The sequence below is a fragment of the Papio anubis genome, chromosome 5 (assembly GCF_008728515.1).
Source record: "Papio anubis isolate 15944 chromosome 5, Panubis1.0, whole genome shotgun sequence".
Taxonomy (NCBI): Eukaryota; Metazoa; Chordata; class Mammalia; order Primates; family Cercopithecidae; genus Papio; species Papio anubis.
The window spans coordinates 131,200,018-131,216,286 of record NC_044980.1 but is presented as its reverse complement, the minus strand read 5'-3'; the positions used below and the strand labels follow the sequence as shown (position 1 = coordinate 131,216,286).

General features: G+C 44.8%; 1 protein-coding gene across 2 annotated transcripts in view; it reads left to right on the top strand.

Moving 5' to 3' along the window:
• ETF1 (eukaryotic translation termination factor 1) overlaps positions 1-11,134 on the top strand; it is a 38,260-nt gene extending 27,126 nt beyond the window's left edge. For both annotated transcript variants that reach the window (XM_003919603.4, XM_021939721.2), the window contains exons 5-11: positions 3,339-3,477; positions 4,103-4,293; positions 5,446-5,575; positions 5,824-5,979; positions 6,394-6,458; positions 8,416-8,563; positions 8,840-11,134. In XM_003919603.4, coding sequence (XP_003919652.1) covers positions 3,339-3,477; positions 4,103-4,293; positions 5,446-5,575; positions 5,824-5,979; positions 6,394-6,458; positions 8,416-8,563; positions 8,840-8,922 — 912 coding nt within the window. In that variant the 3' untranslated portion in view covers positions 8,923-11,134. The remainder of the gene's footprint in view (positions 1-3,338; positions 3,478-4,102; positions 4,294-5,445; positions 5,576-5,823; positions 5,980-6,393; positions 6,459-8,415; positions 8,564-8,839) is intronic.
• The last annotated feature ends 5,135 nt before the right edge of the window (positions 11,135-16,269 follow it).

Sequence of the window (16,269 nt, the reverse complement as noted above, 5' to 3'; positions counted from 1 at the left end):
TTTTTTTGAGAAGGAGTCTCGCTCTGTCGCCCAGGCTGGAGTGCAGTGGCACGATCTTGGCTCACTGCAAGCTCCGCCTCCCAGATTCAAGGGATTCTCCTGTTTGAGCCTCCTGAGTAGCTGGGATTGCAGGCACATGCCACCACACCCAGCTAATTTTTTTGTGTTTTTAGTAGAGATGAGGTTTAACCACATTGATCAGGCTGGTCTCAGACTCCTGACCTCGTAATCCGCCCGCGTCAGCCTCCCGAAGTACTAGGATTACAGTCATGAGCCACCCCGCCCAGCCTGGACATTTTATGTAATAGAATCGTATAGTTTGTGGCCTTTTGTGACTGGCTTCTTTTACTTTATACTTTATACTTTATAGCATTCATCAGTACACTTCATTGCTTTTTATTACCAAGCAGTATTCCATTGTATACATATATGCCATATTTTATATTTTATGTATCTTTTCATCAGTTTTACATTTGGGTTGTTTGCACTGTTTGGCTGTTATGAATAATGCTGCTGTGAACATTCATGGACAAGTTTCTGTGTGACCATACATTTTCATGTTTCTTGGATTTGTGGAATTGTGTAGGTTATATAGTAATTATGTTTAACTCTGAAGAAGTTGCTAGACTGTTTTCCAAACAATTGTACCATTTTACACAGCTATTTTCAAAAAGTAAGGCAATTTACATTTATTATGACACTAGTCGTTGAGCATGTTTTGAGACAGTCTCACACTGTCACCCAGGCTGGAGTGCAGTGGCGCAATCTTGGCTCACTGCAACCTCCATCTCCATGGTTCAAGCAATTCTTGTGCCTCAAGCCTCCTGAATAGCTGGGATTACAGGTGTGCGCCACCATGCTTGGCTAATTTTTTGTATTTTTTTTAGTAGAGACAGAGTTTTGCCATGTTGGCCAGGCTTGTCCCAAACTCCTGGCCTCAAGTGATCTGCTCGCTTCAGCCTCCCAAAGTGTGTGTGTGTGTGTGTGTGTGTGTGTGTATTTTTTTTTTTTTAATTTTTGTGGGTACGTAGTAGGTGTATGTGGGGTACATGAGATGTTTTGATACAGGCATGCGATGTGAGCTATCACACTATGGAAAATAGAGTACCCATTTCCTCGAGTGTGTGTCCATTGTGTTACAAGCAGTCCAGTTATACTCTTTGAGTTATTGCACTCAGTTTTCACATAACAAATTGTAAACTTTTTAGTAGCAAAACTGTAAGAACTCATTTTCTCCCTTTCCCCATGAAACTTTTGAGTGACAAAGCTGCCATAAGATGAACTTGAACGGTGGAAAGGAAACCTCATTAGAGTGACCTAAATCAGTCAACAGTAGAACAATCAAGAATTCACAGCTGGCTCCTAGTTCAGTCTCTTGCCTTTCATCAACCTAGGAAAAACCTCTACAGTGGAATTAGAACTGACATTTGTCGACAGTTTACAATAGATGATTTTTGCTAACTTGATGGGAAGTCCATTTATAGTTGGATCTTGGTCGACTACATAGACAATCCAGACTGTTTTTCTCTTCACTACCACACTGTACTTACAGCAGAGGGTTCTTCAGGGAGCCTCTTAGCCACTGAAACCACTTACCTGTATCTGGTTGGATGAAAGCAGATTTTGAATATGATTTAAACAGTGCCTGTTGCCCAGGCTGGAGTGCAGTGGCACGATCTCGGCTCCTTGCACCTTCCACTTCCTGAATTCAAGTGATTCTCCTGCCTCAGCCTCCAGAGTAGCTGGGATTACAAGTGTGCACCACCACGCCCAGCTAATTTTTGTATTTTTAGTAGACAAGATTTCACTATGTTGGCTAGGCTGGTCTGAAACTCCTGACCTCAAGTGATCCACCCACCTTGGCCTCTCAGAGTGCCATTGCAGGGATGAGCCACCACTCCCAGCCACAATATTCATGTCTTAATGCTAACTATCTAGCATGGTTTTGTTAAAGATGGATTTTTAGTTGATTCATCTGCTTTCTAGTCAGTTATTGAAGGGGCTGTTTTCTTAAAATGGAATGGTAAGGCCAGGTTTTGTGGCTCACACCCATGTAATCCCAGCACTTTGGGAGGCCAAACAGGAGGATCAGTTTATAAAAATAAAATGGAATGGGTAACAGTTTCTTACTTCCAAAGAGATTGTCCTCTGGCAGTTAGAGATCTACTAAGTGTGTAGTATTCCAATTCCATTGTGAGAACTCTTATCTATGTATGTCCCAGGACTGTTTCAATATTTTCTCTTTGGGAAGGCATAAATAATGGGGATATAAAGTTAACATATAAGGAAGGTTTTCCTCATAAAACTCAGAATCACTAGCTGTACTACCTTTAAAGGCATGCTGGCTCATGCCTGTAACGCCAGCACTTTGGGAGGCTAAGACAGAAGGATCATTTGAGTCCAAGACTTCGAGGCTGCAGTGAGCTATCATGGCCACTGCACTCCAGCCTGGCCACCAAAGTGAGACCGTCTCAAAAAAAAAGAAAAAAAGGAACAAGTTAAAGTTTTTTTGTATTTTGAGACAGGGTCTCTGGATCTATCACCCAGGCTGGAGTACAGTGGCACAGTCTTGGCTCACTGTCAACCTACACCTCCCTGACTGAAGCCATTCCAAGTAGCTGGTAGGCACGTGTCACCACGGCCACCTAATTTTTGTATTTTTTTTTTTGTAGAGACAGTGTTTCGCTGTGTTGCCCAGGCCAGTCTCAGACTCCTGAGCTCAGCCTCCCAAAGGGCTGGGATTACATGTGTGAGCCACCACACCCAGCTCAGAACTCTATATTACAAAACTGAAACTATATCCGTTGAGCAATAATTCCTTGTTCCCCCTTTTTTCCAGCCCCTGGCAACCACCATTTGACTTTTTGTCTCTGATTTTGATTATTCCGGGTACTTCATATAAGTGGAATCATACAGTATTTGTCCTTTTTTTGACAGGGTTATTTCACTTAGCATGTATTCAAGTTTCATCCCTATTGTAGCATGTTTCAAAATTTTCTTCCTTTTTGAGATTGAGTAGTATTAACTGCTGTGTGTAATATTGCTATAAACATGGGCATACAGATATCTTTGTGCTTTTATATTTACATGCCCATGTCAAATATGTTGAAAAGCTTCACATAGATACCATCCGTTATTTCCTTATTGGGTTCAGATTTGTCCATAAGAGTTACATGATTATAACTGAAGTCTATAAATTATTCCATAGAATGGTTTTTCCACAGTGCTAATAACATGGTGAGTGGAGTGAAAGGGCTTGTATATGTCCTTTCTCAGAGTTTTTTTGACCTTAGCAAAGCTTTGGGATTCACCATGTGGTACTTGTGTTTGCTTTTCAGGCTCTTACAGCACTACTTTCAGATGATAGCAAGTTTGGATTCATTGTAATAGATGGTAGTGGTGCACTTTTTGGCACACTCCAAGGAAACACAAGAGAAGTCCTGCACAAATTCACTGTGGATCTCCCAAAGAAACACGGTAATACAGGAGGAGAACATGAACCCACTTACTTTGTGTCTAGCAATAAGAAAACAGTATGATGGGCCGGGTGCGGTGGCTCATGTCTGTAATCCCAGCACTTTGGGAGGCCGAGCCAGGTGGATCACGAAGTCAGAAGTTCGAGACCAGCCCAGCCAAGATGATGAAACCCTGTCTCTACTAAAAATACAAAAATATGACGGGTGCTTATAATTCCAGCTACTTGGGAGGCTGAGGCAGGAGGATTGCTTGAACCCGGGAGATGGAGGTTGCATTGAGCTGTGATTGCGCCACTGCACTCCAGCCTGGGCGACAGAGCAAGACTGTCTCAAAAAAGAGAAAAAGAGAAAACAGTATGATGTGAGGGGAGTGAATCCAGATGATAGGGAGAGAAGCCTCCCGGAATGACGGGTGCCTCACTGGTGCTTATGGCTCTTCTCTTGACATAGAATTAGTAGTCGCTCTCTGAAAACAAGTAGCAGTTTATGCTAAACGTTTAGTTAAGGGAATGGTGATTTTTCTTTGTCCTTTTCTTGGATGATGACATGATTATTTTATTTTTAATTTGAAGACATCTTGTAGTTCTTAATAATTGCCTTTTTCTCTTGCTACTTTTGTGTCAAAGGTAGAGGAGGTCAGTCAGCCTTGCGTTTTGCCCGTTTAAGAATGGAAAAGCGACATAACTATGTTCGGAAAGTAGCAGAGACTGCTGTGCAGCTGTTTATTTCTGGGGACAAAGTGAATGTGGCTGGTCTAGTTTTAGCTGGATCTGCTGACTTTAAAACTGAACTAAGTCAATCTGATATGTTTGATCAGGTAAGTAAGAAGTACATGCTCTATTATGTAAGTCCCTAGGTAGGAGTAGGTGAGTCCTCTGTGTGAGCACTGGAACAGACACATCTTTTTAAAATTCCCTGGGTTAAAAACCTACCTCTGAGTTAAACGGCAGGTTTACAGATGTTTATTAGGAAACATTCCCCTGTGCTTTTCTGAGCCCCTTCTCTTCCGAAATCAACCAGTTTTAGGTGGGCTTCTTACGCATCCTTTGGAGGTCCCTGGTTTAGTTGGGTTGTCAGAATTGGCTGTAGAATGGAGTTTGATTTCAAATAAACTAAAACCTGTTCCTTATTTTCTTTTTCTGATTTATTCTTGGAGATACATAGCAGCAAAGCTCTCAGCAATATGACAGCTGATTCTGCCTAAAGCATTTAAAGCCCATTTTATAACATGGGCTCAGCCATAATACATTTCCAAGGTCTTCTGGAGGAAGTAGCCTTACGGTAGAAGGTCCACCAAGGAAATTGCCTTAACACCTTTTCTTTTCTCTCCTTTTTTTTTTTTTTTTTTTTTTTTTTGAGACTGGGTCTCGCTGTCTTGCCTAGGCTGAAGTGCAGTGGTGCAATCATGGCTCACTGCAGCCTCGATCTCCCGGGTTCAAGTGATCCTCCCAGCTCAGCCTCCCAAGTAGCTGGGACTACAGGGATATGTCACCATGCCCAGCTAATTTTTGTACTTTTTGGTAGAGGCGAGGTTTCACCATGTTGCCTAGGCTGGTCTCAGTATTCCTGGACTCAAACTGTCTGCCTGTCCTAGCTTCCCAAAGTGCTGGGATTATAGATGTGAGCCACCCTACCCAGCCCGTCTTAACTTCTGTTACCTTATTTTGCAGGAGCCAGTGGTTCCCCCTTTCCTCCACAATAACTTATTTTTGTTTGAACTTAATGAGTTGTCCTATAGTAAGTCTAATAAAATGTGTGATGTAATTGGCTGGGAAAGTTTACCCTGGCAGTGCTGTTCACTGTAAGAGCAGCTTTTGATTAAACTGGGCTCCTTCCCCATATTTAGACTTCAGTGATCATAATGCTGAGCTTTGCATGCCATTGAGAGTTAGTGGGTTTGGGTAAAGGTGTTTTAATAATATTTTAAATAAGTACCAATAAATACTAATAACTTTTTTTTGTGTGTCAGAGGTTACAATCAAAAGTTTTAAAATTAGTTGATATATCCTATGGTGGTGAAAATGGATTCAACCAAGCTATTGAGTTATCTACTGAAGTCCTCTCCAACGTGAAATTCATTCAAGAGAAGAAATTAATAGGTATCGGTGAAATGCAACTGCATATTCTGTGAAATGTTTTCGTGTGTGTGTGTGTACGTATATACGTGTTTGTATGTATGAGACAAGGTACCAAAAATGTAAAAAGAGGATATTTAGTATTTTTATTAACTCTTTTGCCTCAGTGAAAGCATTATTTTTTATCTTCTGTAGTCACTAGGTTGAATAGGTATGTTTGTATCTACTAGGGAAACTTAATATATGTTCTGTTGACTGATCCCTAATCACAGGACGATACTTCGATGAAATCAGCCAGGACACGGGCAAGTACTGTTTTGGTGTTGAAGATACACTAAAGGCTTTGGAAATGGGAGCTGTAGAAATTCTAATAGTCTATGAAAATCTGGATATAATGAGATATGTTCTTCATTGCCAAGGCACAGAAGGTATGAGAATTAGAAAATAAGGTTGCTATTTGTTACTGAGCCAGGAAGCCTGGGGTGGAGATTGGGAGGGATGGCTGATTTCAGGAGCGGTCAGAAGGTAGATCTACCCCTTGTTCCCTACTCCTTCAGTCTGTAGTACATTCCTGCATAGATTTTTCTGCTTGAACTGTTTAACGTCTGCTTAAGATTGTTAAATCTGCTGAGGACCACGACTGTATCTTGAGCATCTCTGATGTTCCTTATGGTTGAAGCACTGTACCTAGTAGATACTCAGTGTATGCTAACATGCTTATGGAAAAAAGGTTGAGAGATTGAGTCCCTGAGCCCTTTTCTCATCTAACCTCATCTTACAGAGCTTACACAGATTAGTATATGAGAGCCAGGTTAACACATTTTTTTCTCCTAATACTACAGAGGAGAAAATTCTCTATCTAACTCCAGAGCAAGAAAAGGATAAATCTCATTTCACAGACAAAGAGGTATGTGATTATTTTCTTGGTTTGATGATACATGCAAGCATAAATCCATGTGCTAGAGCACTGGCGGTGTAGAGGGTGAGCTTTGGGAAACCAAACCTCATACTAATTGGGGGGGCTGTGGGAGGTGGTCATCTCCTATCTGCCACATACAAATCTGACTTCAGGGAAGGAGGCCAAATCATAGTTACTGCAGCTTTTTTTTTTTTTTTCCCCTGGAGACAGGGTCTTGCTCTGTTGCCCAAGCTAGAGTACAGTGGCATGATCTCGGCTCACTGCAACTTCCACCTCCTGGACTCAAATGATCCTCTTGTCTCAGCCTCTCTAGTAGCTGGGACTACAGGCATACACCACCATACCCAACTAATTTTCAAATTTTTTGTAGAGGGGGGTTTTCACCATGTTGCCCTGGGCTGGTCTCGAACTCCTGAGCTCAAGCAGTCCGCTTACCTCGGCCTCCCAAGTGGTGGGATTACAGGTGTGAGCCACTGTACCCGGTCTTTTTTTTTTTTTTTTTTTTTTTTGAGATAGTGTCCTGGACTGTCACTCAGGCTGGATTCAGTGGCACAATCATAGCTCACTGTAACCTCGAACCCCTGGGCTCAAGCAATCCTTCTGCTTCAGTCTGCTGAGTAGTCAGAAGTACAGGCACAAACCCTCATGCCCTTTTTTGAGACGGCGTTTTGCTCTTGTCGCCCAGGCTGGAGTGCGGTGGTGCAATCTCGGCTTACTGCTACCTCCACCTCCTGGGTTCAGGCAGTTCTCCTGCCTCAGTCTCCCGAGTAGCTGGGACCTCAGGTGATCCACCTGCAGGTGATCCACCTGCCTCAGCCTCCCAAAATGCTGGGATTACAGGCGTGAGCCACCGTGCTGGGCAGCCTTATTTTTTATAGAAATGGGCTCTTGTGTTCACCAGGCTGGTCTTGACCTCCTGGGCTCAAGTGATCCTCCTGTGTTGGTTTTCCAAAGTGGTGAGATTACAGGTGTGACCCACCATGCCTGGCCTGGTTTTTTGTTTGTGTTTGTCTTTGTTTGTTTTTTAGACAGTCTCCCTCTGTCTCCCAGGCTGGAGTGCAGTGGCACGATCTCAGCTCACTGCAACCTCCGCCTCCCGAGTTCACGCCATTCTTCAGTCTCAGCCTCCCAAGTAACTGGGACTATAGGCGCCCGCCACCACGCCAAGCTAATTTTTTGTATTTTTAGTGGAGATGGGGTTTCACCGTGTTAGCCAGGATGGTCTCGATCTGCTGACCTCGTGATCCGCCCACCTCGGCCTCCCAAAGTGCTGGGATTACAGGCTTGAGCCACCGCGCCTGGCCCTCTTTGTTTTTAAGTAGTTAAGCAATCAGGAAAACATTTCATTATCCTTGAAATTTAATAGGGAGGAGAATGTAATTTGCATAATGCCTCTCCTGCACTATGAAACCTGTGCTGCTTTCTTCACTTGATCAGCTCTTCCACTGCAGTGGCTTCTCTGGTTTGCTCTAAATGCATCACAGCAGTTGGAAAGTATCACTCTCCTGTATGAGATAGGTTTAAATGGTAGCTTCCTCAAATTCTGGTTTGGAGAGCTTTGTTCTCTATGAGGCCACTCCCAAAAGCAGTCCTGGCCTGTCTCTTCGGGGTCATTGAATGGGGTGCTGCTTAGAGACTCTACAACAGCCTGACTTCTAGAGTCAGCAGTAGCAATCATAAGCTGAAAACCCAGAGTGTTTGTGTTGGTATTTCATGGCTGAGGGTAGAGTCTGAGGAGAAGTGTTGTTTGAAATAATCCAAATTTCTCTGCTTATGTCCATTATGTTATCAAAACCAGAGATGACTTACAGAGCTTTACACACAGACATGCCTATATAAGTGGGAGGATGAGAGTGATAGGTGGGCAAGGGGCTGTGAGAGGGGCTAATTAGCCTTCATATATCCTAATCCCCCCTGTTTTTGTATCTCATGGTCACCCCTGTAGACCGGACAGGAACATGAGCTTATCGAGAGTATGCCCCTGTTGGAATGGTTTGCTAACAACTATAAAAAATTTGGAGCTACGTTGGAAATTGTCACAGATAAATCACAAGAAGGGTCTCAGTTTGTGAAAGGATTTGGTGGAATTGGAGGTGAGTAGCAAATCAGCAAACCAAACTTAAAACCAGGGTCTCAGGCCAAGGTCACTCCTGGCTAGCCCTGCTTCAGGCGAGGTGCTCATTATCTGCTGAGATAGGTGATTGACGCAGCAGGTGCAGGTTCCTAATTTGGACCCATGTTTATTATTGCCTCTTTGTTTTCTGTAATTCTGTAAGAGAATGGGGCTTCCCTTATTAGAGTGACCAGCCCCCTACACACATGCCCATTCCGTGAACACAGGTAATTTACCTTTTGGTTTGTTTCCCCAGGTATCTTGCGGTACCGAGTAGATTTCCAGGGAATGGAATACCAAGGAGGAGACGATGAATTTTTTGACCTTGATGACTACTAGGTAGTCGACATGGGTCCGGCAAAATGTGCCTCACCCTCCAGCATCCAACCCAAGGAGCATACCCATGGTGGAATCCAAACAGATCCCTGCCTTACAATTGGAACATTTCCAGAACTTAATCCATGAGCATTGGATATTGAAAAGAAAACCGAAACAAAACCAGACCCAGCCCTACACTTTGGTTTGTCATGGTGACAGCGCAGCAGCCTACAACTAAGTTCCTAAATGCCACTTTGGACTAATTTAAAAAAGAATCCCAGTTTTTACTTTTACTCAATGGTGAAATTGGTTGCTCTTGTATTTTATGAAAAAAATGATTTTTTTAACCTTCATACATAGAAGCAAAAATACTTTAACTGCTGTAAACCTTCAAAAGTTAATAGAAGTGAGATCATACTGGTTTGTTTCTTATTTTGATTGGAGAAAAATTAAATTGCTGCATTTCGCAGTGACCCATTTACATGGCATTCTCAGCTTAGACTGCATAAGAAGAAATATATGTGGTGAAATGTTGGAACCATTTCTCTCTTGGTCTCTGTTTAATGTTGAAAGGGTGAGCTAATAGGAGGCACTTTCAACTTCACTCCCTCACGCTACCCCGTCCCCTCCAGACTGGCAGTTTCAAGGATGCAAATTGCATTGCAAAATCAAACTGACTCATGAAGCATTTGGGCCAGTGCACTGTTTACTTCCATCTGTTTGCAGACACATTTGTGCCCGGCGTTTGGGAGCCCTTTGTATCAGTGTTCTGACGGGGGTCCCTATAACCTTAACCTACTCGAAACCAGTTTGGGATGGATATGATGGGGCTTCTGTGCTATTGCTGGGATTGGGAGAAATAAAACATGCAATTTAAGTGGAAGCGAAGAAATTTAATGAGGATTTTATTTTGCTTGGGTCAATCCTTGTTAAAAGGGAGGTGGATGTGTTTTCCTTGTGTTGGATGGCATGAGATTATGTGAATGTTTTGATTTATTAAAATGAACTGCAAGGTTTTTCACAGGAACGACAGACATGTATGACTGCATGTAATTATAAACTCCTGACCTCCTGGTGGGGTTGGAGCATCTGTTTCAAATGTGGGACTTCCAAGCACCTCTCACATGAGAAATGAGGGGCGGGTGGGAAGGGATGGGACACAGCTTCTGGCACCATGGATTTAAGACCATGTTGGATCCAAAAGTTGGCCTGAAACCCTGAAGCTTATGCGTCACAGCTGGGCTGTAAGTCAGACTTGAACCCAGCTGACATGCAGGGTCATGGCGTGCCCGAGGTGGTGACAGTTGAACAAAGTGTATAGTATGTGCCCAGTGGTAGCAATGGAAAAAAGTATACCAAACAGACTTTGAAGGACCAAAGGTTTTAAAAGTCAATTGGTATCACCTCCACACTGACTATAGGGTAGTGGGGTGCATTTGGTTTTCAAATTGGGTACTTTTAACACTTTAGTGCCTGACTGCTGTTCTTTACTGACTTGATTCAGTCACTCGTAGCTTTATTGGTCTGAACCAGCTCCTTGTTCCCAGGTTACAGACCTGCCTATCGTTCCAATAATCCTGTTTCACTTGAATGAAGGGAGTATGTCTTAAATGTAAAGTTTCTGGTTCTCACACTGTACTCTGAGGTCCAAATACTGTCTGTCAATGTGTAACCTGATGTCTCAACCCCCAGTGAGAAGAGTCCATTATTTGGTGTTCACCAGCGTGGGAGACTTCACCGGAACAGGCTTTTTTGCTTTGGGCTCTGCTATTTGTTTGCAGAACACCCAAGAGCGAGCAAACATGCTCTCTTCACAGCAGTACCTGAGGGTTTCGCCATTGTAAATGGGTCTGATGTGATAGGACAAGACCAGAGAAATTGGATGTAAATTTACATTTTTGAATATGCTTGTTGTTTCACATGATACATTTAGGGTATGCAGCTCCTTTTGTAGTTTTTATTTTTACTATTTAAGTTTGGAAATGATGCCAAATTTTTGTATTTCTTTAATCAATGTGTTCTCTTCGGTGATATATATTGCATTATATATTGATGTGTGTATCAATATATACTGATATGTATTACACTTACACATACAAACACATAAATAAGAGGGGGTGAAAACCGTAGCCTTTGCATTCTCTATAGCCTCTGCAGAGAGATCCTAAGCAGCAAAATCTTGGTGTTGTGATGTACAGAAATGGAGAAGAGTATTAAACCATATTTAAGAATATACTTTGTGTGCTTGAGATTTTTTAGGACTGGTCTAGAAAGGCCTGAACTGTGGAGACAGTGAGTTCTCCAAGGCATACCTCAGATTAGTCATGCCCAGTAGCGTTTCAGCCTTGGATTTGAGTTGTGTTTACTACATTTGTCTATGGAAAGGTATATGCAAAGTTTTTCTGAGGTCACAATCCCAGAGTTATGGTAGAGGAAGAAGGTTCAGGTTGCTGGGGCCACACTAATTTGTATTCTCCCCCATTCTACATGCATGCCAAAGGGAATCTTGCTTCCTTTTTTTTTTTTTTGTTTAAGGTATGTTAAGTGTATTATTCCATAACCCAGCATCCCATGGAGGTACCCAATTTTACAGGTGATGAAACAGAACAAAAGAAGGTTAAGTAGCAGCTCTTTAGTGATAACACCAAAATTTTATCCCAGGCCTTATTCCAAAGTTATCTCTGTATCTGTCTTTGAGTCCTATAATAGAATGGTCCAGATGGAATAGCAGAAACTAGGCCTGGGCCCTCTCCCTCCCACGCTCCTTCATCTTACATACCTTACACTGGGTAGGAGAGTAGTAGCCCATCCAAGAGCAGGTGCTGGTCCAGTAGAGCAGGGCTCCTAGGCCAGGGTCAGAGCAGAAGAGGATTTGGTTTTTTTTTTTCCCCCAAGGTTGAGGTGCTTAGAGAGCCTCTTTGGTAGTTTAGGAAGCCTAGTTGAGGAGCCAAGGTGGTGCATGGTTTGCTTTCTCTAGGTTTGAGAAAACTTTTAAATAAAATTGACCAGTAATGGCACTTGGCATAGTTTTCACCCATTTTCTCACCTGATCTAGATGATAGCCCTGACAACGAAACTCAATTACCAGCTGGGAAGGGGCGAACATGCCTGTGCTGGTGGAAGTGTAATTTTCCCTCCTAATGCATGTCTAGGTGCTGTTCTTGAAGACAAAATTGTTGGAAGGCAGCACAGTGGTGCAGGATGTATGGGCTGTGGTGCTTGCCTGTCTGGGCCTGCAGCACTTGCCATCTTTTGTTCTCTGACTCCAAGACGCATGCCATGACACTCCCAGACAGCCACGGTGGATTCAGGGCTGAGCGCCAAGGTGGAATTTAAGCCTCATGCCAGCTTCTCCTTTGTTGCCAACTTGAGTGAATGCCAGCTGGGATTCCTGCCTGCCAAGTCCAGTCCTGATGGGACTGGGTCTCAGGGGACCTGGGAACTGAACAGCCAAGTGGTGTGGGAGCATCCAATTAGAGCTAGGCAAGCAGGGCACAGTTGCTTGTTTTGTGGCAGTTTGGGTGCTGCAAGTTGCTGAGGATGTGGCTGAATAACAAGAACTAGAAATACAGGTGAAAACAATTCACCACCTCCAGGGTTCTCTGTAAATCAAGTCTAAAACCCTGTCTGGTGAATTCAATTTCAGATACAGCCATCTCCAGGAGTCCTTCCCTGAAACTGGCAGGTTTACCTGGGGCTTAGCTAAGAGCCCAGAACCAAACAAGGGAGTTAAGCTCTGGTTCTGCCAGGCACCGTGGCTCATGCTTGTAAACCCAACACTTTGGGAGGCCAAGGCAGGTGGATCACCCGAGATCAGGAGTTCAAGACCAGCCTGACCAACATGGTGAAACCATGACTCTACTGAAATTAGCTGGACAGGTGGCGGGCGACTGTAATCCCAGCTACTCAGGAGGCTGAGGCACAAGGATTGCTTGAACCTGGGAGGTGGAGGCTGCAGAGACGAGATAGCATTACTGCACTCCAGCCTGGGCGACAACGAGACTGTCTCAAAAAAAAAAAAAAAAAGCTCTGGCCCTGTCTCTGCTCTTAACTGGGTTTGTGACTTCACAGTATCAGACAGTCCCTGAATCTGAAGTGCCGTGCTCGCCAGCTTCCCGGGAAGCTATCAGGAGAGTGCAGTAGGAAGCAGGATCTCTGAGGTCTGAGGTAGAAATCCTGGCTCCACTTGAGAGGCTGGCAAATTATTCCATGTCTTTGAGTAACAGTTTCACCACCTGTAATAAGGATTAAATGGAGTAAGGCACATGAAAGCACTTAGCAAGGACTGGAATGGCAGCTACTCGTGGTTCCTACACTCCCAACCTTGGTCCACTGGCAGTGGCCAGGGAAAGTGTGCTGGTGACCACAAGGTGGTGCTATAGAGTTAAGGACGCTGACGAAGAAATTTGCTTCATCTGAAGTAGGGGGGATTTCTGACAAGCATTAAGAGGTGCCTGGGACAGCTTGCTTTGCCCTTAAATTTTGGGAAAGTGGAGAGGGCAGTTTAACAAAGGAGTAGGGATGAGTGAACGGAGAGGAGAGCTCAGGAGTCTCAGTCCAGCTCTGCCCAGTTTTCTTACTCCTCATTCTGGGCTTTGAGCTATCCGTCTGTGAAGTAACTATAGTCACTGACATTTGTTGAACAGTTATGTAATCCTTAGAAAAACGTAGTGAGGGAGATGCTGTTTATATCTTCCCATCCACGTTCTACTAAGTGGCAAAATCTGGGACTCAAAGTCAGGTCTGTTTGGTTCCAAAGCCAGTGCAAATGCAGGTCATCCCTACAGAGTGAAGTAAAACAGCATGAAGAAGGGCTTCCTGGGGGGCCCTTGGCCCCAAGTAGGTGAGCAAGGAAGTGATGAGAAGGCAAAGCTGTACCTGGGAATGTCAAGCCCATTCTCAGAAAGGACTAGAGTCTGTTTTGTTTTGTTTTTTTTTTTTTTTTGAGACGGAGTCTCGCTCTGTGGCCCGGACTGGAGCGCAGTGGCCGGATCTCAGCTCACTGCAAGCTCCGCCTCCCGGGTTTACGCCATTCTCCTGCCTCAGCCTCCCGAGTAGCTGGGACTACAGGCGCCCGCCACCGCGCCCAGCTAGTTTTTTGTATTTTTTAGTAGAAATGGGGTTTCACCGTGTTCGCCAGGATGGTCTCAATCTCCTGACTTCGTGATCTGCCCGTCTCGACCTCCCAAAGTGCTGGGATTACAGGCTTGAGCCACCGCGCCCGGCCAGGACTAGAGTCTCTTTCGACTGTAGTCCTTAGTGTACGGCCACACCTTTATATAGCTTTTCTCTACAGTACCCAATACTTAGACTTCTTAAGGAATTATCATTTTAGCACTTTTTTTTTTTTTAAATTGAGACAGGGTCTCACCCTGTCACCCAGGCTGGAAGGCAGTGGTGCAATCTTGGCTCACTGGAGCCTCAACCTCCCAGGATCAAACAATCCTCCCACCTCAGTCTCCTGAGTAGCTGGGACTACAGGCACACGCGGCCACACCTAATTTGTGGGGTTTTTGTTGTTGTTGTTGTTGTTGTAGAGATGAGGTTTCGCCATGTTGCCCAGGCTGGACTTTTTTTTGAGACGGAGTCTTGCTTTGTCGCCCAAACTGGAGTGGAGTGGCACGATCTCGGCTCACTGCAAACTCTGCCTCCCAGGTTTATACCATTCTCCTGCCTCAGCCTCCTGAGTAGCTGGGACCACAGGCGCCCGCCACCATGCCTGGCTAATTTTTTGTATTTTTTTTTTAGGAGAGGCGGGGTTTCGCTGTGTTAGCCAGGATGGTCTTGATCTCCCGACCTCGTAATCCGCCTGCCTCAGCCTCCCAAAGTGCTGGGATTACAGGCGTGAGCCACTGCACTGGCCTGTTCTTGAACTCCTGATCTCAAGTGATCAGCCTGCCTCAGCCTCCCAAAGTGTTGGGATTCCAGGTGTGTGCCACTGTGCGGGGCCCCTTAATTTTAGCACTAGGAAGGGTCTTGCACCTTACCTATTCCAGTCCCCTCAATGAAGACAAAAGAAAACTGAGGTCAGAGAGCAACACAGTGACCTGTCAGGCTCATGCAGCAAATTAGTAGAGCCGACATGAACACTTGCTGCAACTCCAGATTCAGTGCTCTTAATAGCTGGATGATCTTCTTATTCTTCATCCAGGCCTTGTTCTCTCCAATGTTATAAATGAGAGAAGGGACAATTGGAGGGAGCACATGGCCTGAAACCAAAGAGCTAGGAGAGGAAAGGTGGCCAACATCCAGATGGAGTTATGAAAGCTGTTTGAAGTCACTTCCCTGTGAGTCAAGGTTGGCTTGGGTGTGTAGATCAACTTGCTTCTCCAGCCCCCGGGCTTCCAAATTAGCCCCATCTAGCTCTCCCTGACTGCCACAGACTTCCAGCTCCTCCCACTTGGCTGAGATACTATACCTAGCCCCTTCTGCTTGCCTTTCCATCCCCGCCCAAAGGAAAGCTAGAGGGCAAACCCGTTTCCAAGGAAGCCAGGAGAATAAGGAAGGAGGGTGGAAATTTGAGAGAAAGGCTCCAAGCAGGAATGGCAAGGATCTTCTGAGAGGCAAAGATGCAGAGATATTCCCATTCCTGGGAGGCATGAGGAGAAATCAGGGCTTGATGATGCCAGGACGCTCTGCCCCATGTTATATGACTGTCCAGACCCAAAGACATGCCCAGCCTAGGCTCCCTGGTGGGGAAAGGGGAGGCAAGATGAACCAGCTGGGGTGGGCCTGGAGGGCCTGCATAGGGGGGCTCTTTGTAATAAGGCAGGATGTCGCTTGGGAGAGAGTTGCTTCTCCAGATAAAGACGAATTCCTGTGCTCAGGGTTAGAGGCCCTTCCTAGCACCCGTCGGGCTCTGGTTCTGAAAGGTAACATGGAAGGAGTTCTCCCCTATGGAAGGAGTGCTACCCCAGTCTCCTCCAGCCTTCTCCACAGATGCACTCCACTGCTGCCTCTATTCCTTAAATGAGACTTGGGTTAAGTCAGTCTCATTCCTTGACTCAGCAAGCATTTAGACATGTCCTAGGTCCTGCGTGAGATTCAGTGGCGAACAGTGGAGGTGCACACCCTGCCCTTCGGTGTTGAAGGTTCAGCAGTGGAGACTCTGAACAAGACTCTGAACAGGGAATGGCAATGAAGAGCGGGGAATGTTAAAGGACAAGGGGAGTGCAGGGTGGCTCCTTCCTCCTCTGGGGGTGCTAGGTCTATGTTGCGACCTGGATTAGCTGGAGAGATGAGAGGGTAAGTTTGGAGAGGCACGTGGATCAGTCCTGACTGGATCTAAAGGCCAGGAAGACATTCCGATTTCAGGACACAGTGTTTTCTTTTTTTTCTTTCTTTTTTTTTTTTAATTTTTTTTTATTT